The sequence below is a fragment of the Priapulus caudatus genome, unplaced genomic scaffold (assembly GCF_000485595.1).
Source record: "Priapulus caudatus unplaced genomic scaffold, Priapulus_caudatus-5.0.1 Scaffold483, whole genome shotgun sequence".
NCBI classification, from domain to species: Eukaryota; Metazoa; Priapulida; class Priapulimorpha; order Priapulimorphida; family Priapulidae; genus Priapulus; species Priapulus caudatus.
Window position 1 is genome coordinate 19,505 of NW_014577544.1, and position 25,870 is coordinate 45,374.

Here is a 25,870-nt window from a genome sequence, read left to right on the forward strand (position 1 = left end):
TCCTCGTCCCATTGCAGTGCAATAAGAATGTTTTTGGTAACATCTTTACTGTCAACGAATCCTTCTGGCACGGCATTTGGGGCCAAGATCTGGTACCTTTAATAAATTAAAAATATTATTTAACGAGTTCTGAAAAAACAGACATTTTTTCATCTCAAGAACTTATGAAAAAAGCAATACTAACAATATAACCTAATATAACATATTAGTGTATACCTCTGCTTAAAGTCGCCATAGACCAGTCTGTTGGGGAAGCCCTTGCGACAAATACGAATTCCTTCTAGCACACCGTTGCAAGTCAGTTGGTTCATTACTAGATCAGCATCTACTGCACCTCCCTCCTTGTTTTCGTTGGGGATGATGCAGCGTACGAAGTGAGGTGAAGTGCTCTCAAGCGTGTGCATCAGTCTGTTCAGTTGTTCCTGTTGGATTAACACATCTAAATGGTGAGCAGCAAGATTGGAATGTGGCACGCAGTGTTTTCCCATTGTCGTATGAAACGGGATGAGAAGCCGTTTTCAGCATATTCATAAAAGTAATTCGGCTATATTAAATATTACTCACTCTATACACAGCAGACACGGTTTGGAAGGCAGATCCTTTCTTCCTCTTGCCCTTGCCTCCAGATTCCTCCTCCTTGACCAGCTTGTCAGCAAAGAGCGTGCACATCAGATGGTTTCCATGAGACTTTGCAAACGTTTCAGCAACTGTGTCGTTGATGGGATCCTTATTCTTTTCCAACCACGCGCTGATATTGTAGTTGACAATACCAGCATAATGGCAGATACCGAAGTGAGCTTCCTTTTGGTTTCCCTTCGGTGGCTTTGGCTTGATAAAGGCCTTAGACTTGCCAAGATGATTTTGCACAAGCTTGTCCTTGAAGGTGTCATCAGTTGCTTTTGGGAACATGGATTCCTCTTCCAGGATGGCAAACACGCCCATGGGCTGTTAACAGAAACATATCGTCAGCTACTAACGGCTACTAATTACATTTTACGTGTATTTTAATATTGATTTCATGCTTAACCAAACAGAATACCATGACTTGATTATCATGACATGATTAATTAACATTTTGTCAATTATGTTTATACTTTTTCAATCATGTCGATACAGGCTTGTAGATCCAGACCGAAATCAATGAAGACCCAATCGATTCCCTCACGCTTGTATTCCTCCTGCTCCAGAACAAACATGTGATGGTTGAAGAACTGCTGCAGCTTCTCGTTGGTGAAGTTGATGCAGATCTGCTCGAAGCCGTTGAAATCGAAGATCTCGAATCCGGCAATATCCAGTACTCCAATAAAGAACTGCTTCTTGGTTGGAGTTGCTAGCGTCTCGTTGACCTTGACGACCAGCCACTTGAACATTCTATCGAACATAGCCTTGGCCAGTCCGGAGACTCCGAAAATACATTGGTCCTTGTTCTGACCCTTGGTGACGTATTCCGTTCCGACCTTGACACGTGGCTTCAGTAGACCCTTGTAAAATTCCGCATCAGAGACACCCAGCAGATGAGCAACACGCCCTCCACTCTCCATGCCATCGGCCTCGGCCTGCTCCTCTCGCGGTCTCTGCTTGAAATGCATAGTTCCCATATGCATGACAGACGCTACGACCTTGTAGATGTTCTGTTTCTCCTCTTCCGTGAACATCAAAACATCAAAGGCCACCTGAAAAGTACTAGGTGCCATTATCACACGAAGTAGCACAACCGACGGTAATAGTTATTAAGAATACATTATTCATTATTTTCAGTTGAATTAGGTTGATGTTATTGTTTTAGACATGATACATTGTTGTGTTCAAAATTAAATATTAACTATCATTAACTATATCTCACATAACCGACAAGTAGGCTGCCTCGTGGTATAAGCGACATGTTAAATTCTTTTGCAAGTTACTAAGGAGGAGTGTACAGTATTTAATTATATAATAGACAATGAAACTAATATCTAATCTTAGGAATATCATATAGCATAGATCATGGAAATTTAATTGCTGAATTGTATCGGCTAAAATATCGCAATCCTTTCATATTTCAATGACTAATACTTATAACGTGCCGTGTGAAAAGATTAGCTAGGATAGCATACGATGTTACCGCACGGCTAGTGGCAACGTAAACTAGCGCGTGCTTAAAATAACAATCATTAGTCATTTAGTTATTTCTTACTGTCGCTGAGCAGTAAAAATTATTCTAACTAAATATAGCCGGATTTAACGACATACAATATTAAAACCTGAAGTCGTGGTATCATAAGTTTAGTGTCTAATATAATTATTGTTTTTTAACAAACACAGAAAAAGGCTATCGATAACAAACAGATAATCGTCTATCGTAGATTCCACAGACGCAAATAGAGCTTAGTCTATGGTGCAGCAGCAGCGGCAGCAAATAGATCATAGTGTATCGAAGAGCCAGCTAATGAAGGGTCATGGCAGTTATTTTATATAAGGGCTATTGTATTAGTCTAGGGTTCTTATTGACTTACATCAGTGGCTCTCATTTCCTCGCCATCATCAACACCGTCGATATAAGTTCTTCCCTGAGAGACGAATGGATACGTTTCGATCGGCTGATCAAGCAACAGCTTTGCTGAAACCAGTTATGCGTATAATTATTGAGCATTATTAGTAATATTATGTATGTTGTCATTAACACCATTTTTAATTATACAAAATTCGATTAAATTAAAATTAATTGTAGTCTGAATAACGCGTTTATTGATAGCAGTTATTATTTTATTCATTAATTTAATAATTTAGTTAATAACCTGGAAACACGTAATGATGAGATGTGAAGTTAATGATGTGAACTATAGTCACGTCTATATATTACGTACCATTCATTCCCTCAATACCATTAGAGATAACTTGGTAGAATATATGGTAGCTGCGCTCAATGGCCTGCTGCGATACAACACGAGACTTCTCCAGTAGATCTGCAGCGATAAACAAATTATTAATGCTAAACAAAAGATAACAATAGATCCAAGCTCATAGAGCATAGCTCCAATAGATCTGAAGCGACGTATTAAGGCATATGCGCATACGTTAATAAACCAGGTCGGCATGTCAAATATATTATGAATATTGTGTTCAAGTCATATACATTTAGGAAATACCCAAAATCTAAGTAGCAGGCACCTTACTTACTGCACAAGTTTGTATTTGACTTGTAGTTTGTATTAGCTTATCACAACAATAATGGGTTATCTTTGACTAGATATAAGACTCACAAGATTCGATGTCAGCACCAGCAAGCTTTCCTGTCGGAGCGAAGTGGATGCGGATGAATTTACCCTGTTCAAATTAAGCCATTATTGAACTATTATTATTATCGTTAGCCATTAATTGGCGAACCGGAAATAACATGTACACGCGCAATAACAATCACGAAACTAGCACGCATACTGTTGTACAATTAAGCCATTTAATTTGTGCTCGCAACGCCTGTTTGCAGGATTGGCTAATATATTATTAGAAAAAACACATGACTTACGAAACGAGAGGAGTTGTCGTTTCTGACGGTCTTTGCGTTGCCGAAGCTCTCAAGGACAGGGTTAGCTGACACGATCTGATCTTCCAGGTTAGCCTTCTTCTTCTCGCTTTCAGTTGGCTTAGCGCCCGAGGCAGCAACCATAGCGAAGTAGGAAATGACCTTCTTCGTATTTTCTGTCTTTCCAGCACCAGACTCACCGCTGAGAGCAAATAACATAATTATGCTGCTGTTTACTAACTCACGTAATAATCACGCACGACTGTGTGAAAATAAGTGGCGACATAGAAGTAACTACGCTCTCAGTGTCCTGACGATAATATTTTATTACTATTAGTTATCTTGAAACCATGTAATAACAACAAGTAATGCATGTTGACCGTTATGAATATATATATAGAATGTATTACTAGTCAATCATTGAGATAGATCTCTAGCGCAGTGTAAGCACCAGCGCGATGGTGAAGAGATCTTCGCTGTTCACAAATGAGATGATTCTAAACGAACTTACGTGATCAACATGGATTGATCCTCCCTATCTAAAATTTTAAAAAAACACAGCAAGCGATATAATAAACCGCATACCTAAAGAGACATGGGTCTTCACACGGTTTTTCCGAATTCATTGTTCTAAAATACGCGGATAGCAAATCGTCTGGTGGAATACACTATAATGCGTCGTGTTAAATCAGGTTTGGTCACAAAAGAATACGCCGATTATATTTAACTATTTTGTATATCTCTAATTTGTCAGTTAGGAAGGTAATAAAATTGATATAAATGATAAAACTAATGCGTAACTGCGTGAAACTCTTATTTACCAGCATATTAATCACCGTTTGTCAACGCTACAGTGTACTAACGTGCATTTTACACGCCGTGATAGTTTACTAACGATAGTTACGTTACGCGCTTATCGGGTTCCGTCTTTTTTTATTGTATACTAGCTTTATACATACCCACAAGCATAGCAGCGTATGCGTTGTCAGCTACGGCGAACAGATGAGGTGCCATCTCATTCTTGCGCTTGCCACGGTACTCACTGACGACCTCTTGGTTGTAGATGGGCAGCCTCTTGTAGGGATTCACCACAACGCAGAAAAGTCCGGAGTAGGTCTGCCATGTAAAGCAAAGCCCGATCATATATGGGAGAGAAAAAATACATGGTTTCCGCATTTCTTAATAAATAAATAAATAAATAAATAAATATATATATATATAGTATAATAGACAAACATGGGCATACAATAAACTGTATTAGTATTTAATTTCTAATAGCGTGAGCTTTACGCATCTTTGCAACTTACGTAAATCATCCAGGCGCGATATCTCTGCCTCAGGTTATGAAGAACGGAAGCATCGTTCAGGTATGTCAGGTTAGACATGTCCTCGCACTTCTCGTACTGCGGAGGGTTCATCTGCTGAACGTGCTCGGTTTTTATAGTCATTTCCTGCAGAAAGAATGAGCATTGTTATTGTCGTAATTAAAAAAATAGCTGATTATCTATTGCCATATTACGCATTAAAATTTCAGATATTTCAGGCGATGTTTTTACAATGTTTTACATAAAAAACACCACGCATAACAGCGCTTCTCACCTCGACTCCCTTCTTCAAAATGGTGGTCATGTCTCCCTTCGTTTCTTTGATCTCTCCTGGGGCGTAGCCCTCCTTGGCGTCCGGCACCCACACCATTTTCTTTGCGTCAAACGGCATGTTAGCCGTCTCCATCTTCATTTTTTCGCTTGGCTTCAGGAACTGCCATGGATCCTGCTCACCCAGTTCCTTCACCCCCCACGGCAAGGGAAGCGCTTGCGTTAACATGGCGAGAGCTGCCGAGATCTCCTGATCTCCTCAAAGCGAATCTCTGTCTGGCGCCTATAGAGAGGCGACCCTGGCAGCCTGGTATGAGTCACCTATGCAAAATATGCGAAAGGTCTGTTAATGATTAGTTAAATGAATTAGAAGATATCAATGCCATATAAAATATATTAGTATGTGAATTGCTAATTAATTAATTAAAATTCAAGCAATTAATTAATTAATTAATAAATGACATTAAATCTGTAAACAATTAGATTATAAATATATACATTAAAAGATGATTTAAATAATTTCTCAATCAGAAAGTAAACGGAACAATTTAGTTAGTTTATTAAATTTACTATATAATTAATTGTAAAGTAACACAACCCACTAATGGTACCCCAACTTATCCCAACCCAACATACTAAATAAATATTAACTAATAACTCAACTACTAACCATCAAACGATTAATTACCAAATGCATGGGTAATAAATAAAACATTAATTCCGTGTCTTGTATCTATCTTCCAGTTACCGACGCATATCTTCGTACGGGCAACGTGTAAGAGTGTTCGGTAGTGCGGCTGCTAATGCGTGCACGCTACTATTTTGGGCAGAGCAGCTAACGACTGATCATCGAGTCTGGCCTGAAGCTCAACCACAGATACCATATCGTTGCAACGCACATTACCGGTAGGCCTCACAACTCCACGCTACCACATGAAGCCAGTAGATGTCGTATAAAAGTCAATATTATAGTTATATTAAATGCTATTTTTTTTTTATAGAAAGACTTTTATACAACACCCGTTTGCCTTCTTTTGTGTAACACTGACAAAATGCTTTAAAGTATTCACACAATATAAATTAATATCGAAGCAAGAAAACGTTAACCAAACTATAATAAAAAATAAACGATGCTGACGCATATGCTATAGTGCTTACCTTGGCCTGTCTGGAGAGCTGAGGTGATGTGCGATGCTGGGAGTGTGGACTGTCAATTTATACCACTACTGGCTGCAACACGAGAGTGCTAACCATGTTTGAAACCTACAATTTGATTGGTTGCTTCGGTGGCTGTTTTGTTTGGGTTGCTAGACGTGTCCAATCAAGAATGACTTTGGCATTTTCTACTACATATACACGTCTATGCAATCCGATTCTTGACCATTTTAAGACATAGGAATTTTTGTTGCTAGGAATAGAATCGCTGACTCCAAGGCAGGCAGTTGCGTGCCTTGACACAATGCAGTGCCTTCTACACAGCCACGCCTTCGCTGATATTTGCACGAGTGAACTGATTACGAAATCGTGTAATAAATACTTCAATTACTTCATCTTTATTCGCAAAAGAATGTGTCTTCATGATGTATACTAGGTACTCTTGGCAGATGGTGTGAAACCAATAGTCAAACAATGTGGTTGCGTACGAATCAATAAGCTTTTTTCGTATGTGTATTTAATCGATGAATTAAATGTGTAGGGTAATACAAAAATATCTTAACCTCACTTGGAACTCACTGGCTTTATGGGTTTGAAAGTCTATGTTTCACGTGTCATGACGTGCCTATCTGCAGATCACAACAGACATGAGTAGGTATATGTTATTGAATATTAGCTGAATAGCTATTTTATATCATGTCATTTAGCTATGCTACGAAATACATATCATCATCAATATAGTGCCACCAAGTATGACTTAAATGCCTACTCCAAATTAACGCGTGTAATCGCTATGATATTTATTATATGAAGTATTAATTTAGTGCAGCAATTCTAAACTGCCATCACGTCAGTGAAAGCCATTGTCGGATCACGCGATCAGACGGCACTCTACTCATGCATTGCCTGACCGGAGCAGCTGAGTTGACGATGGAAATCTGTAAATAGAAAGGGCGCGTTTGTATTTTCGGACTCTTCTTTGCAGGCATGTCCATGTACGCTGCAACGGAAAAGAATGCTAACATTTTTAACTTTGACCGAATCGCTCTTCTCATGCGTCGCCACAGCCGGGAGCGCTGGCTACGCGAGAAGGGTGTGTGTTGATCACTGCACGCTGTTTGATTCTGTGCAAGTATGCTATCGATTTCGAAGAAAGTTGCGCTTGGATCTACTAGCGTTGCGCTACTCCAAGCTAAATCAATGTGGCCATTTCACAATGTGGCCATCAAGATCGCGACTAGGTGATTAGTTTATTCATATGCATAATTGTTCTTTCTACGTAAAAAAACCCAGAATCATATCGCAGTACAATTGCAGAGTGCAATCCAGCAGTTTTGCAGCTTATGGCTTATGAGATGTAAAGTCTAAGCGGCTGGCACACGCGCGTGTCTCTGCAGCTTGCGCGTTGCCATATTTTAAAATAACTAAGACTTAAACTAAATTAAAATACAGTTGAGTTCGTCTTAACAATCATCTAGCTTTGTGTGTTACATTTAACGTTGTTATAGGTCTAATTATTCGCGAATTGTATGAATGGGGATCTGTTAGTCACTTGTAAAATTGTAAAAACGTTGTCATATCTCGTGAAGGGTTATACTGAATATTGAGAATGCGTTAGTAGTGCAAACAGACATTAATTGCGATTTATTTTTATTTTTCAGGTATGTCGTTTGCCAACTGTTATGGGTTATACGAATGAATACGTAGCTCGCCGAACGTAAGTGAAATATTACGCGCCACTAACATGCAAACGTCGTTACTGTGGATAAGCACCCAGATACATGCTGGTGCATACACCCTGATATATATATACCCTGATACATATATCAGAGTACAATCACAGAGGGCAATCCAGCAGTTTTGCAGCTAGTGGCTTATGGGGTGTGAAGTCCAAGTTTCGACGTCCTGTCGCAAGTAACTGGCACACGCGCGTGTCTCTGCAGCTGGCACGTTGCCATACTTTAAAATAACTAAGAGTTCAACTAAATAAAAAAAAACAGTGGGTTTTGGCTTAAGGATTAAACTAGCGCGCGTCTGACGCGCGTCTGACGCGCGCTAAAATTCGTAGTCTGTACGGGGGCTAACTTGGAGCGGGATAGCGTGTACACACTGCAATATTTAGCGCGCGGCAGACGCGCGTCTGACGCGCGCTAGTTTAATGCCATATCAAATTCGTAGTCTGTACGGGGTATAAGACGTCCATCACCCCGCCTATGAGATTAAGATTTGTGAAAATACTTGTCGAATTTGAGCAGGCGGAAGTGCTCATAACACAGAGGGTAGCTTCCTATTTATCGTTGGACTATTCCTTCCTACTACTAAATTAAGATGTCGCACGATAATGAAACGGAGTATTTGCACTTGATAAACATCGAATTTGCTCGATTCCTCATTCTACCTTCCTTTATAATTATAAACGCCTATTGGTAGAATACACGGCCAAGTCTGCAATGCCGGCTGCAACCTTTAATAGTTATAGAGAGAGAGAGAGAGAGAGAGAGAGAGAGAGAGAGAGAGAGAGCGTGACCGAGAGAGAGAGATAAAGAGAAAGAGAGAGAGAGAATTTAACAGGGACCTACACCGGGAGCCATATCCTACTCTTAATACTTGTTAACTAAGACTGCGAGCATGATAGAGAACGAGAGAATGAGAGAACGAGATGTGATCGAGGGGAGGGAATGACGACCGATGAACGAGAGACGGAGCGAAAGCGATAGCGGGATCAGAGATGCTGAGACCTGGGAAGAGCGAGAGCGCGCGCGAGCGATGGCAACACAGTGAGATAGAGAAAGAGAGAACGATAGAGAGAGAGAGAGAAAGAGATAGCGCGCATGAAAGAAAGAGAGAGGGATTCAGCCAGCGAGAACAGCGGAGAGCGCGGATGGTAGAACGGGCGAGAGATAGAGAGAGAGAGAAAGAGAGAGAGAGAGAGAGAGAGAGAGAGAGAGAGAGAGAGCGAAAAATAGCACGAGAGAGAGGAGGAGGAAAGGGGAGGCGGGCGAAAGCGAAAAAGACACGGAGAAAGAACTTAAAGAGGAGGAAGAGAGCGTGATTAAGAGTGTCGGAAGAGACAGCGAGAAAACGAGCGAACGAGAGAGCCTCTGTCGGCTAATCCTAGCGCCGAAATCAAAATAAACATTCTCTCTGTTTACGAAACCTTCGACAGGGCGCAATTAAGACATCGGCTACGCGCGCGTAAGAGGAGTGCCCGCGCCCTCGGCGATAATTCACTGCCATCGCATACAATCTATGAGCGCCACGTATCGCATATGGTGGCTGCAGATAGAGGAGGAAAAATAAATGCAAGGTAAACCGACCAGATATGCCGTCGTGCAGTTAATAGTGGTGGCGCAGTTCATCCGGTCTTCCCTATCGACTCTTCGGTCAACATCTCTCACACTTCGTTGATGTTTGACCGTGGTCTATTATCGGTATAACGCCGACGTTCTACTAAATCCTTATACGTTTATGTCAGATTAAATCAGATCGAGATGTGATGACCAAACTTTGCTTTCAGCACCATACTTAACCCAACTGGTAGTTAATATCTGTGAGGAGCTGGTCTTTTTAAACACGCCAGCCTTTATTTCGTCAAATCCATATAACGCAATTATTACGCTACAGAAAATAACTAAAAAACGGTAATTTACTTGTATATTTATTTATATATATAACAGTAATCGCGTAGTGATAAGTTATATACGTTGACCCATTTTTATTCACTGCATTAATATTTAAAACTCTAATCATCAACACCCCAATCGGCCTGTCAGCGCACTGTAATCAGGTACTGTTCCCTTGTTTCTGACTTAACCTCGTTTCGGTAATTAACACGCATAAATTGATATTGTTTTCTCTCACAAGAATCTCATAAGGGATTTACTCGTCGTTCGTTGTCTTACATATATGGTCGACATTGTGTTATCCGGCTAAGATATAATTACCGCTTAAAACGTGCGATTAAAAATTAATTAATTAATTAATTAATCAATTGATGAGGGAGATAATTCAATGTCATAGATATAATTTGTCGTTCAAGAAGAGTCAGGCAGTTTGATTAACTGAAAATGCAGTATCAAGTAATATAAACTTTATATGGTCCTTCGCTTTCGTTTATTTCAAAATCTTTTCAATGCAGAAACATTGCGACATTGCGTCAGTCCACTGAAATAAATTCGCGTACCTATCGTACAGTATGTTTGACATGTATGCATACATATGCATATATATATATATATATATACACACACGCATACTCATATATATATATATATATATATATATATATCAGTGGTGTTCGTAGCGTTAATCGACATCACGCTGGACGCGTGCGTAAATGTTGTTTAGTTCTGCTCGCCCTAGCTGCGGGTCCGTTAGATGTCGTGCTGCGCGTTTGCCTCGTTATTTTCCATCTGTCTTATAAAAGCAAACAGCGTGCGGCGCGTGGTCACCCGTGTTTGCGCTCGTGTCAGATAATTGCAGCCGCGGCACTCTCCCGCCTTGCCCTCGCCGCGAGTAAACAGGACCGTGACGGAGAAGAGCGTTTACTAAAGAGTTATATCTTCGATGAATAAATACCGACTCGCGAAGTTTATGTACGATGACGAGAGACGTGTAACTAGAACGCGCGCGAAACGAGAATCCCGTAGCGCACACACGCTGGCGTTAATCCGTAGCTGTTATCCCCTTACAGCAATATGTCACGGCAACACCTTTATAAACACGTTAGCGGCTCTACTTGGCATCATTTTTAACTGGCGAACGGCGGATCGTTCGACATGCCAAAGTAGAAAAATAAACATTGAATCAAACCATTTGAAGCAATTAAAACTATATGTCACGCGATATCGGCCAATACTTTAATTGAAGCGGTAAAAAAAGAGAGAAAGAAAACGCAGCAAAAACTCCATACTAACGTTAATAGCTGTATGTGATTCTTAACGTTTAGCTTTATACAATGTCGTTTACGCGTTACAACTAAATCATGCATACTACATAATTATTTTCTACGTTATTAGATATTATATAACATTATTTTCTTGCCGGGCGCCGTTAGGACATCACAGAGGTGCAAGTATCGCAGTTCTGACCAACACTGGACTCAGTTTAGTTTAGATTACTTTTGAGCTTAGTTTGTAGAAAGCATATTGTCCAAATCCGTAACCGTAACAGTGTTTGATGCACATAACGTCCAGCGCGTGGGTAACTATAGCAAGCGGCCGCATGTATTACTAACCTTCTGCACCATACCGCACCACTGTGGAAAACGCATTTAGCACATCGCGCAAAATAGAAGCTATATGTAAATAACCTTAGCGGGAGTAATCGAGAACAAGAGGTTGTGTTTCGGCGTCGTTCGGTAGATACCAAGGTTCTATTTTTCGTGTTGGAGAAAGACGATCTCTTTCAGTCGTTCCTATATATGACTTTGTCTAGCCGGTTCTGTGTCCGCTAACCTGATAGTTTTCAACATGAGATTTTCCAGCAGTAGTCACCATATGTCTCTCTAGTTCAACGCGCGCGAATGCGCACACATACACACACACACACACACACACACACACACACACACACACACACACACACACACACAAGCCCGCGCGCACACCTACCACACACACTCTTGCGCGTACACTCCTACACATTCTTTGCGCCCCGCGCGCATGCACACACACACACACACACACACACACACACACACACACACACACACACACACACACACACACACACACACACACACACACACACACACACACACACACACACACACACGTTGCGCTCACTAACGTAGGTACACAAACAGTGCACGCTGCGTTTACACAGAAATATATCAAATTAGATTTGACGTCGACTTGTGTATTTTTTTCTATTTTTTTTCAAGTAATTGTTAAGTTATGTGAGTTTCAGATGACCTTATTCTTAATGCTCCTTTGTCAATGGCGAGGTACAATAGTAGCGCATCTGGTGTTCATAACGCCAGTTATTAGTAGGCATAACGCCAGGCAACAAAAAACAGCTGTTTAACACAGAGAACATCTTGTCCCTCGTTAGGTGGTAATAATATGCACAGCATCAGCAGCTTGTATTCATATATCGGATAGAAACTTGCATAGCTTTCCTACTGTGGACAGTTGGAAGCCAACCTTCCTTTTACTACACATTCCCTAACATTTACCACGCCAAACTAACACGTGTTTATAATGAACTCGCGCGTAGATATAGGAAACTCTCCTAAATTCCTGTCATGATATAGACAGCATGAGCTCAGGCGTTTCCAAAAATAATGTAGTCCAGCCTCCAACAGCAGTAATAGCATTGTATTGGGAAAAGTAAACACGCCTCTACTTGGGTTGCAGAATATTTCCTTCTACTAACACAGCGCGGGAGAACTGTACACATACGGTTATGCATGGTGAAGGATAGCGAGGTCGGTAGGTTTAAATATCGCACTGACAGAATATGATGTTATATATGACAGAATATTAGACAGAAGATGATGTTTAAAATGTTATGGTTTTGCAGGTTTACGGACAAACAAAACATCGGAAATTGAAATAGGTAGTTTAGCTACCACGTCTATCTCCAGATGGCGCCACGTGGTGAGCAGAGCAGCCTGCGCAAACTGTAGTATGGGTAGAGGAATAGACATACGTCCCCGGAGGTAAGATATTTGCTTTTACACATTTTATATCAGGCGAATATTATGCATATTTCCAGCTAACTAGTATGTAGATAACGGGATGCGTGTTGTTTTTTGTGTCTGGTGCTCATCAAGTGAAATTTGAATTATTTATCATAATTTATTTGATTTATGTTATTTCTCTTTTTTTGTTTTTTATTTTTGTTATTTTATTTTTATTTTTGTTATTTTATTTTTATTCTTTTATTAAATTAAACTAAAATAATTTTTTTAATCTCATGATAATTCAATCTTTGCGTTATATGTGTCACTGATTTGTTTAATCATGTGGGCGCTCACCTTATTAAAAATGTTGTATAACTAAGGCTATCATACCGAACCACTTTTATGCTTATCACATTATATTAGTAATATTTTGTATGTGGAAATAATGTATAAGAGGAGAACACGCTATTATTGCTGTTTAAAAACAAAAACAAATTCAAGCAAGACCCTCAGGCTGTTTAGTCGGACAAAGCAATTAAGTCTAGTAAGGAACTTCAATTTATGTTCATGATTTCAGGATATATAATATCAGGGACTATTGAAGAGGAACTTATCTCGCATCTTAACTTTTGTGCTATATTTTTTATCTATTCTACAAGATGTAAGCAAGGTTGCCTTATTATCAATCGGAAATCAAATGACATAATTATAAACAATAGAGTGATTCTCATGATCATAAAACGCTTCATTGTTATTTTCCAAAAAACATAAAACATAAACATAACAGTGATCTACTAGCGTAGGCATGTTAGTGCGGACCAGACTAACCCATGCAATGCGAACTAACGGGCTAACAGCGAATTCAAACTGTGTTCGGTCTCATAAAAACTAACAAATGTCGCAGCTAATGCCACCTCCATGTAATTTTCGAGAATAACTAACCACAGTTGCTGCTGAAAAATTAAGACGCGTGTAAATCGCTACGAGCATGCGCGTAACTCGATCTCAAGTCTACACTGTGATAAGACAGCAAGAGCACTGAGAGAGCTTACCACTACGACAGCTAGGGTTTAGCCACTACGACATGAAGCGCGTAAAGATGACTGATTTCGTACTAAAAAGTATAATAATGATAGAATCTTATATATAGCCAGACACAATAATAGCATTATTGCCTACAGTGAAAGGTTTCTTCATTTCTTCCTACAATAGCACACTGATTAACTCGCGCATTGCAGCGCAGTGAACAGTTGGTAAATTAAAGTGCAAGGTTTGTTGAAGGTGGGGGAGACTGTAGATGTTGCCAGGTAGAAATGATGAAGCCCGTGTTTCTATAGGAATTAAAGTCTACAAATATTTGTCCAGTAATCTACATCTATGCATGTAAGTATCGGCGAAGGTAGCAGTCAGGTCAAAGGTCCTTCCTGGGCACACCTGGAAATCACAAGTGGAAATATCTTAAATAATATTACAATAGTGTAATACAAAATTGTGTTACAATTACGATCAGAGCTAAGCAACAATATCCAGCTTTAAATATGCTATTTAAACACAATAATTGGTCTGTCTGATGTTAAAATGTGACTGTGCGTGCAATTGGTGCAATCTCGGGTGATTCAAAGATGACTGTAAAATAAGTTACCTTAAATATATCTAGAAGTCTGCATCGAGTTCGCTCATGCGTGTTGCTCTATGCTGCAGAAAATAATTTTTATAATTAATTATCATATTTAGGAATTAGAGATCTATCAGCATGTACGTAGCCATTCAAAAATTACAGAGGAATCGGTAGAATGCTTTATGCGAAGGGATTAGCACTAAATTTGATGCCAATATTTATTGCCTATATTTATGTAGTTAAAAATGGATTTTATAACAATTGAAAAATACTAACTGATGAGCGAATTCCACCACCGCGTGCCATGGCCCTCATCTTAGCAGCCGCTGTCTCTGCCTCCTCGAGTGAAACCTGGGTGTCCTCAAGCTCAGCCTGTGTCTTACGGTACTTGGCTAAGTTCATGTTGGCGACCTCTTCAGCTTCATCAATCTGGCGCTTGTACAGCTTGGTTTTGCCGTTAAGCTTCTCGATCATGTCCTGGAAGTGTATCTGATTCTTCTTAGAATCTTTAATTTGCATCATCAAATCTCTGACATTACGATCAGCCTTGCGGTAGTTCTGTGCTTCACTGTGTCGGCGTTGTTCTGCATCCAGCTCTCCCTCCAGCTCACGAATGCGCTGCTCCAGCTTGGCAATCATCTTCTTGCCTCCCTTCAGGACATTTGCTTCAGCCTCGTCGAGACGTACCTGTAGATCCTTCAGTTGTCCTTCGACAGACTGGCGAGCCTTCTCCGCATGCTGGGCATGGTCTTGCTCCTGACGCAGCTCCTCAGCAAGGCGGGCAGCATCTGCCGCGGCATTCCTTGCCTTCTCGTCGGCGTGCTTCATCTTGTTCATGGTTTCCTCAAGGTCGGCCTGAATGGTAGTAAGGTCTCCCTCCAGCTTCCTCTTAGCAGCGTTAGCAGAGGATACCTGGGACTGCATGTCACTGAGATTATAGTTGGCTTCATTCAGCTCAGCCTCCGTTGCGCGGCGGTTGCGCTCAGACATCTCCAAAACAGTACGTGCCTCTTCCAGCTCGGCAGTGATGCTGTTTACATCGACGCTCAGAAGAACCCAGTCTTTCGGCAAGCTCATCACGCTGACGCTGTTCGTCTTCAATCTGGATCCTTCATATACGTCTGGAGCTTCTTCAGATTCTTTTGGGCATCTGCGTTCTGTCGGTTTGAACTATCCAAAGCAACCTCCAACTGGTTGATGTCATGCAGTCTCTAGCTTTTTCTTTATGCGCATGACCTCGCCTCTGCCCTTGGCCTCGGCTTCAAAGCTGGCCTGCATGAAGTCGATGGCACGCTGGTGATTTCTACGTGTTGTACGAGCCTTTGCCCTGTTCAACTGAGTAACCTGAGACTCGGCTTCTTCCAGTTGCCGCATGATGCCGTTGTTCTCAGTCGCTGCACGCGACTTCTGTGCGTTCAGGTCGTTGATAGTGCGAGTGGCTTCATCCAGCTTGCTGTTCGCTTCAGACAGCTGCCTTTCCAAAGCCTTTGAAAGCTTATCAGCCTGACCCTGTAAATTTAACATACTATAGACTATGACAGTTTAAATATCAAAGACATTTTAGACTTTAAATCTATGTGCTGCGAGGCAATTATGTAATTTGGCGAGCCAAATCGTCATTGTAGATAAACCGATACCGTAAGTAGCCGGGGAATTTCACACACGCAGTACACACAGTAAATGCGTAAACTCAATTATTTATTCGGAAATTGCTGTATAGTCGTAGCATATGCGACACGATTGATAGCAGCACTTTGAAACAGGTACGTACGCAGTGAATATGTAAAATGTACTGATGTTTGCTTGTTTAAAAGATAATATACCCTGCTCTTGGAAACATGATCAATATTGCTCTTGGCATCCTCCAATTCCACATTGACTTGAGCCCTTTCTTTTTCTACCCTGAAAATTATTATTCAGTAATTAATTAAGGTTAGTGCCGTAAAACATCTTTATATATTGTTTATAAATTGATACTAAATGAGAAAAAACCTATGTTGTCATCCATTCTCATAAAATTTGTTATATGAACACGTGCTTGGATTTGACCTTCTGCAGTTGATCGATCTGCTCTCCCATCTCAGCAGTCATGTCATTCTGCTTCTTGCGCAGAGATGAGATAGTTGATTCGTTTTGCAGAGCTTGCTCCTCAAGATCACGACGCAGCTTTGCTAATTCAGCCTCACGCTTCTTGTTCAGCTCTACTTGGGCACTAGTGGCGCCACCTGCTTCCTCCAAACGCTCAGTCAGGTCTTCGAGTTCACGCACGGCATCGCCACGCTGCTTCTCTACCTTAGAGCGAGACTGTCTCTCTGCCTCGACCTCTTCCTCCACTTCCTCGATGCGGGCCTGCAGTTCTTTGATCTTCTTCTGCATTTGGTGAACGACTCCCTGCTCATCCTCACACTTGCCGTTTAGGCCAGCTACCTCTTTGTCCTTCCTACGAATGTTCTCTTCCAGCTCCTGCCTGGCACGCTCCAGCTTCTCTACAGCCTCCTGTGTCATATTAAGATCATCTTCAAGCTTCCTCTTCGCTTTTTCTACATCTCCACGCACCTTCTTCTCGCGTTCAAGATTGTCCTCGAGCTCGTCAAAATTCTGCTCAAGCTTAGCCTTTGGGTGATTTGATTGTGATTGATTTGTTGACAAAAAATGGGACGGGGGTGAATGAGTAAGTGAGTGAGTGACTGATAGATTTGAGATGCGGAATGAGGAATTCTACATGATTTACGGATAGCTACATCGCTTTGAAGTCAGTGCGGTTTTAGTATTGGTCCGATTGCGAAGGCGCGTTCTCATGGGCTCGGAAAAGTCAACGCGGGTTTTATTTGTTTTTCCTAGATGCTACATAATCCCGCATCAACCACTGCATACGGGATACGCCATGTTGGGATTTCACTTGATGCACGGGTACTAATTGACCTGCAAGTAAAATCTACGCAACTATTTAAACCGTTATGTACCAACCAATTGTATTTCTTAGCAGTCTGACGGTTGCCTCGTTCATTTTGAATGTGAGAATTCGCTCCAGTAATCGTGCGAAAGATCCGTTTGTATTCATACGTCCCCTAGCTATGGTATAGGGAAACAGGGCGGGTACTACTTCAAATATCGTGCTTATTCAGAGAAATAATACGCGTATACATGAACTCCGTGCTGTAATTGCATTAATTTTACCACACATAGTTTGTAGTATTCATAACACGCGCTGTCTCAGTGATTACACTTATAACCCTTAAAACCGGGGAATTCTATTTTTAAACAATTGATCATATATTTCGTTAGTTAGTTTGGAAAAATGCGCTTATGAGTAACATTAATTTGTTTTCTAATTGTGACGCAATAATATTTATTCTTAGATATACTATCAAGTGCCAATTGCAACGTTATTACGCAATTGCCGTTGCAATAGCGGCCGACGCAACGACTCAATAGAATGCCGACGCAATAGCCGTTGCCAATTACGCAACATTATGAGAACGCAGGACCGGTTATTGTTCCAAAATCGAGGATATTCAGATTCAGACGTTATTTTAGGAAAGTTCGTGTATGTTCTTGCATAATTTCGACCCGGCAAGATTTATAACAATACTCATTCAATCTCGTAGGATTTCATATATGAGTGCTTCCAGGTATATCCGCACAATTTTCAGTTTTCAGTCACACACACACACACACACACACACACACACACACACACACACACACACACACACACACACACACACACACACACACACACACATGTAGAATCCGTAGGAATAGCTTGTAGAATCTAATTTAGAATCAACTTCGCGAATGACTGCTCTGAGATTATATGTCGGCTTATACGTTTTCGCGAAATTGATCGGTAATCGAATGAAAGATGTTTCCGTCTTTTATTCAAGACGTTTACAGCTCTTTACAGCGCATATATATATGTGGAAAATCTCACTAAGCAATCCACTAGTAACGGACTAACAGAAAATGGCATTTGTCACACATTTACTACACATTTAGCTTTATATTTATCTATGCGCTCTAACTTACCAACACATGGAATATTGCGCTTTGATTTATAGAAGTAATCCACAACCCTGATTCACTATTATAAATTATTGTCATATATAATATAATAATAATAATATAATAATATATTAATTATAAATAATTAATGCTTTGAACAGTCGTTAGTGGTTTCTGTTAACAAGATATGAACATTTTCGTGATTTACGTTGCGTGTCATGAGCAGGTATGTGCATTTGCACGTGCCGTCTAAAACATGTTACTAGATTTACGTTCAAATTGTGTTGTAATAAAAGCGTCTGTATGCTTACGTGCGTGTGACATCTTTCTTATTCTAGATTTCAGATTAATGCAGTGCAACCGCACAATCGAGCTCGACTATGTTTGTTAACTAGTACTGTTCCAATGTAGCTGGTAAAATATGCTGGCCGTTAGGGTAAAAGTATTAAAAACGCATTAAAAGCCCCGGCTTTTACCGAGATTTGCGTCTCTTTACGCTGCTTTGAACAGCGCAGGTTTTTCGAGGCTTCCCATTACATACAGCGAAATCGGTTAGGTTTCTGTTAACAGGTTGCGCTATTTGTTATGCCTACAGTCCTTTCGATGTGAGTTTCGTTCTTGTCACTATTGGCCACACATAAATGAGTTTTAAAAAACGTCTCTGCGTATACACGGCCATTAGAAATGAACCCTATATTTATATTTTTATTATAAGTCAACCCGTTTTCTAATAACATTGGGTTTTTACACCGCGAGGATGCAGCACGTGGGGTATTTTTTTCTCCTATAAACGCAGCTGCTTGTTTGCAGGGCCGTAGCTAGTAGGAGTGGGGGACAAGGAGCAGCCCCCCCCCAGGAAAATGTAGATACATAACATCATTATAATCTCATCATAACATCAGGAGTAAGATAATATAGGATCCTATATTATCTTACTCCTGATAACATCAGGTATTATTAGCTCTTGATAACATGGTGTATGGCGGTCCACTACCCAATAGGCCTGGCTTTAATTGCCACCCCTCCCGAGTCCCTACCTTCTAAGGCAAAATGGCTTAGCTACGCTCCTGGTTTATTGCGATTGACGTGCGTGTGTATGTATTGTGTATGTGCGTGCGTGCGCACGTGTGTGCGTGGGGTGGGGGTGAGCGTAGGGATAGCCTTTGTGTGCGTGCGTGCGCCCGTGCGCGCATGTGTGTCGGAGACAAAGAATGTGGGATACTATATGTATATATATATATCAAGAGCTAATAATACTGATAGTTATAATAATAATAATAGGTATCATTTGCTCTTGATATATATATATATTGGGATGATAGTTAGCATGTTATTTATCGCATTTGGAAAAATCTAATGATTATAGGATTTAATAGTAAATATGTCGGGATGGTTATCGTGAAACTCGATGTACGTAGGTTAAATATGCAACACAATGTTTCAGGTATTATGTATCCGTCTGTTTCTACTAATAATATAATCGAGATATTATACGATGCAGCTCGATTCAAATTCAACAAAGGGTTTATTTTTACGTCTAAACATATGGTACAATGGTAATTAAGGATGGCAAATGTTAAAAGTCAAGACGTAACAACTTGTGATATGCCTGCTTGTGTTTCATTTTAGCTATATGCAATATATGTACTGAGGTTATCTACTAAGCGGATGCGCGTAACTCATTCTCGTATCTGCACTGTGTTATGACGGAAAACGCACTATGAGAGTTTACAACGACATACGCTAGTCATACAAAGCGCGTGAAGAAGATTCTACCTCATAACAGTCTATTCCAATGTCGATCTAACAAGCATGTGTGGCAGTAATTGGACTTTATAACTTGACTCTTAGCCTTATTGTTTAAACGAAAATTTACTTCATTTATTTTTGCTATCGCACACTATGCCACCAGCGCGGTGCACGCACTAAGGGAACTGAGTAAGTAAACTCATCTGCAATCACTAAGTGAAGAATAGAACGATGAAACCCGTTTTTCTATGTGAATATGTTCAAACCTATACATCTATGCACGCAATTATCGACGAAGACAGGAGTCGCATTCAGGTCCGAGGTCGGTTATTCCGAATCCATTTTCATTATCCGAACCTTAAAGAAAACATGAGAAGTTAAGGCGGTAACGTGTTGCGGTCCTCTTAAAACAGCTAACATATTAGTTAAAAGGAAATGGGGCAAAACTTATAATAAATATTGCATAGCTGTAAATGTGCCTTTAGAATACTCTATTTTAGTGTACATAATGCCGAAACAGCTAAAACGCACTTATGCAAGCGTTGCTGATAAATATTAATCGACGAATTCAGAGATAAATAGACAACATTTGTTTCATACATGTGTTCAGAAGTCAGCATCGGCCAGGCTTCTACGTGTTGGTGCAGCCTGTAGAGAAAAGATAGACATAAGCTACACCTGTCTACAAGCGGCGCCACAGAATCAGTAAGTAGATGTGTGATGAGATCATAACAGAGTGATTTAGCGGTCCAAGAGTGGTTTAAAAATCGAACCACACAAAGAGACCAGAAAATGAGTAGAAATTCTTATAAGATCAGTTTCCGTACACTGTCATATATGTTGGAATCGTGTGATTAAAAATATCGGTTACGTTAATTAAAAAAATACTAACTGATGAGCGAACTCCACTACCGCGCGCCATGGCCCTCATCTTAGCCGCCGCTGCCTCTGCCTCCTCTAGTGCAACCTGGGTGTCCTCAAGCTCAGCATGTGTCTTACGGTACTTGGCTAAGTTCATGTTGGCGACCTCTTCAGCTTCATCAATCTGGCGCTTGTACAGCTTGCATTTGCCGTTAAGCTTCTCGATCATATCCTGGAAGTGTATCTGGTTCTTCTTAGAATCTTCGATTTGCATCATCAAATCTCTGACATTACGATCAGCCTTGCGGTAGTTCTTCTGTGCTTCACTGTGGCGGCGTTGTTCTGCATCCAGCTCTCCCTCCAGCTCACGAATGCGCTGCTCCAGCTTGGCAATCATCTTCTTTCCTCCCTTCAGGACATTTGCTTCAGCCTCGTCGAGACGTACTTGCAGGTCCTTAAGCTGACCTTCCACAGCGTGGCGAGCCTTCTCCGCATGCTGGGCATGGTCTTGCTCCTGACGCAGCTCCTCAGCAAGACGGGCAGCATCTGCCGTGGCATTCCTTGCCTTCTCGTCGGCGTGCTTCATCTCGTTCATGGTTTCCTCAAGATCGGCCTGCATGGTAGTAAGGTCTCCCTCCAGCTTCCTCTTGGCAGCGCTAGCAGAGGCCACCTGGGACTGCATGTCGCTGAGGTGATCGTTGGCTTCATTCAGCTCAGCCTCCGTTGCGCGGCGGTTGCGCTCAGACATCTCCAGTGCAGTGCGTGCCTCTTCCAACTCGGCACTGATGCTGTTGCAACGGCGCTCGGAGGATCCCAATCTTTCAACAAGCTCATCACGCTGACGTTGTTCATCTTCAATCTGGCTCTCAAGGTCTTTTATCTGTGCTTGAGCCTTCTTTAGGTTTTTCTGGGCATCTGCGTTCAGGCGGTTGGCACTATCTAAAGCAACCTCCAACTGGTTTATGTCAGTCTCCAACTTCTTCTTCATACGCATGACCTCGGTCTTGCACTTGGCTTCAGCTTCAAGGCTGGCCTGCATGGAGTCGATGGCACGCTGGTGATTCCTACGTGTGGTCTCGAATTCTTCATCCTTCTCAGCAAGGCGCCTGTCAATCTCCTGGCGAATCTGCTGCAGCTCGAGTTGTGAGCGGACGTTCTTAGCCTCCTCTTGTTCAAGAGCAGCTTCAGCCTCTTCAAGGGCAGACTGCATTTCTTCCTTCTCCTGCTCTGCTCTCCTGCGGGCCTTGTCAACCTCGTGGATGCTCTTGCCTCCCTCGCTCAATTGTTCAGCGATATCCTTGATCTCATCAGCAAGATTCCTGTTCTCTCTCCTCACGCTATCGATGCCATCATTTGCTTCATCTGCAGCGGACTTTGCCTTGAACAGATCCGTGGAAATGTTGCGGCATTCGCGCTGAGATGCCTCAAGCTCTGCTGCTAGGTCATCGCTCTTCTGCTTCCACTCGCTGACAGTCTTGTCAAAGTTGCGCTGCCTCTTCTCGGCAGCATTAGCTGCTGATGAGGCACGCTCCACCTCAATAGACATATCATCCATTTGGTTCATCAACTTGGTTTTGACCTTTTCGAGTTGGGCGACCTTAGATAGAGCAGACTCGGCAGTATCCTCAGCATTCTGAAGCTTGGCCTGCATTTTCCGTCTGAAAAAGTATTGTTAATTTCATTTTAAATAAAATGCTCACATTACTGTTATATAACTTATATATATACTTATATAAACTATATATAACTTTCTTATAATTCTTGATTACTCAGTAAAAATTAATAGGCGTAATTTCTACTCATGACTCTTTCATAATTGCCGTAATTCTCGTTCATCAATGAACTTCACAGCATATTTATTTTTAACGAAAATTTTTCTTTTCGGTTTAACTGCTTGTTTAAATACTTGATCTCATCGGCCTCTGGTCCTCCACCGCCGAGTCCCTCGCTCTCTACCCGTGCTCGCAAGGTGTTGAACTCGTTTGTAACCTTCGCTAGCTGCCTCTGAAGCTGGGACCTGGCGTCAGACTCTTCTTCCAGCTGCTCTCTCATTTGTTCAGCATCATGCTGGGAATTGCGTACCTGGGACTGAAGGGCAGCCCGTTGCTGAAATAAGTAATACAATAACATTATAGTTCAACAACAGAAATATGTCTCTGTTATATTTCAGCAGAAACTGATTGGACACGAGAAAAAGTTTGTCAACCCCGTATTAGTCTAAAGTTTATATATATATATATATAATATAGGTTCGTAATTTTTGCTTTTATTCTTAAAATTGTTTCAGAATTAGGCTCAACTATCTTTTCATTATAAATGGTCCTACTCTTGATTCGTCTTCTAGGGAGTTCTTTGTCTCTTCCATTTGCGTTGTCATCTGAGCCTTCACTCTATTCAACTGAGCAACTTGCGACTCAGATTCTTCTAGCTGGCGCATGAGGTCGTTGTTTTCAGCAGCTGCGCGCGACTTCTGTGCATTTAGGTCATTGATGGTGCGAGTGGCTTCGTCCAGCTTGCCATTGGCTTCAGCTAGTTGTGCTTCTATTGCCTTCGACAGCTTCTCAGCTTGGGCCTGTGAATTTATAATCCCATACACTGTGAAGGACTACATGCTACCCGTATTTGTAAGTTAATGCATGAATTGTAAATACTGGATGATTAGTATATATTGCAGAAAAAGGATAGGGAGTATGGATACCAAAAATGTCCAATGATATGTCTATGTAAATATTAATAGAGTGCTTTACCTTACTCTTGGCAACATGATCAATGTTACTCTTTGCATCATCCAATTCCACTTTAAGCTGAGCCTTCTCCTTGTCGACCCTAAAACATTAAAAAGGAATGCTGGTTAGACATGTTTGAAAGATTTGTAATGACTCTATTAAATCAAAAATATCATCATTTCCCACGAAATCATTGTATAAACACGTACTTGGCTTTGACCTTCTGCAGTTGATCGATCTGCTCTCCCATCTCAGCAGTCATGTCATTCTGCTTCTTGCGCAGAGATGAGATAGTTGATTCGTTTTGCAGAGCTTGTTCCTCAAGATCACGACGCAGCTTTGCTAATTCAGCTTCACGCTTCTTGTTCAGCTCTACTTGGGCGCTGGTGGCGCCTCCTGCCTCTTCCAGGCGCTCAGTCAGCTCCTCAAGTTCACGCACGGCATCACCACGCTGCTTCTCTACCTTGGAGCGAGACTGTCTCTCTGCCTCGACCTCTTCCTCCACTTCCTCGATGCGGGCCTGCAGTTCTTTGATCTTCTTCTGCATTTGGTGAACGACTCCTTGCTCATCCTCACACTTGCTACTTAAGCCGCTTACCTCTTTGTCCTTCCTACGAATGTTCTCTTCCAGCTCCTGCCTGACACGCTCCAGCTCCTCTACAGCTTCCTGCGTCATCTTAAGATCACCTTCAATCTTCCTCTTTGCTTTTTCTACATCTCCACGCACCTTCTTCTCGCGCTCAAGGTTGTCCTCGAGTTCATCAAGATTCTGCTCAAGCTTAGCCTTTAGCTTGTTAAGATGGTTGCACTTGTCCTCTTCCTTCTGAAGATCTTCTGAAGTTCTCTAAAAATGTATAAAGATTGGTTTTGGCTCGTTCTCAAAATGACAATACTAGATTTCAAATCACATTTTACACTACATTGGTGCTAATATCTGCTATAGGTATAATAATGTAAACAAGCGTAAGTCATTGTATAATATCGTATGAAAATGAATCTACCTTTAATTCATGGTCAATGACTAAATACTGTCGTATAGAATAACTGTAACGCTGAGTATTGACACTTTACCGATTGATTTTCTTCGACATTCTTCTTTTCCTTGTTGACTTTGGCGATGAGCTCCTCCTGGCGGGCAATTTCATCATTCAGTTGCTTGATTTGATGTTCTTTAGCTGTCTTCTCGCTCTCGACCTTCTTCAGGCTTCGTTCAAGATCCTCAATGCGGCTCTTCAGGTCAGAACATTCCCCTTCAATTTTCCTCTTGGCAGCGGAGACAGCTGAGGCTCCTTCTTCTTCATCGTGAAGATGGCTCTGGACGTCAGCCAGCTGCTGTTCCAGCTCAGCCTTCTGCTGTATGAGCTTGGTGGCCCTCTCCTCTATATCAGCAATAGTCGAGGATTCTCCCTCTACCTGTGAGTGCAGGTCAGCCTTTTCCTTTTGGAGTTTTACGATCTGCTCATCGCCTTCCTTGCGTAACTTTGTTTCTTTTGCCAGTTCTTCTTTCACTTTTTCAAATTCCTCTTTCATTTCCTTCATTTCGTCCTCTTGCCGAGCAACAGACAACAAAGGCTTGACCTTAGTGTATAGCTTCCACCATGGCCAGTTGCGGCACTGGATGTACTTCCTCACGTTACGTTGGATAACAGCCATTGCCATACGCTGTGCCTTCATGACAATAAACTCTTCCCTCATCTGCTTGCCGCGGATCCATGCTTGCATCAGTGTAACAATGCGCCTGATACGCTCTTCTCTCATCTCCTCCAGTTTACCCAGTGAGCCTGCCTTGAAGAAAACCTTTGTGTGACCCATTTTATACATCTCCTTATCCCATTCCAACGCAGTGAGGATGTTTTCACAAACGTCTTTGCTATCTGAGAATCCTTCAGGGACAGCATTTGGTGCCAAGATTTGGTACCTAAAAACATTAAACAATTAAACTTTGCAAAGAAAGCCTGGATAGACATTTATCTTGACCAATATAGGTTAAGAACATTAACAGTTTTGAGACATGTACCGTTACTACAGCAA

At 41.4% G+C, this 25,870-nt stretch overlaps 1 protein-coding gene across 1 annotated transcript in view; it reads right to left on the reverse strand.

Moving 5' to 3' along the window:
• Positions 1–25,870, reverse strand: part of LOC106810883 (myosin heavy chain, muscle-like) — a 38,651-nt gene that overhangs the window by 6,556 nt on the left and 6,225 nt on the right. Inside the window, exons 12-18 of the mRNA XM_014814352.1 lie at positions 24,911–25,757; positions 24,049–24,683; positions 23,861–23,939; positions 23,440–23,685; positions 23,020–23,219; positions 21,145–22,771; positions 16,848–17,111 (exon numbers count right to left, since the gene is read on the reverse strand). Coding sequence (XP_014669838.1) covers positions 16,848–17,111; positions 21,145–22,771; positions 23,020–23,219; positions 23,440–23,685; positions 23,861–23,939; positions 24,049–24,683; positions 24,911–25,757 — 3,898 coding nt within the window. The remainder of the gene's footprint in view (positions 1–16,847; positions 17,112–21,144; positions 22,772–23,019; positions 23,220–23,439; positions 23,686–23,860; positions 23,940–24,048; positions 24,684–24,910; positions 25,758–25,870) is intronic.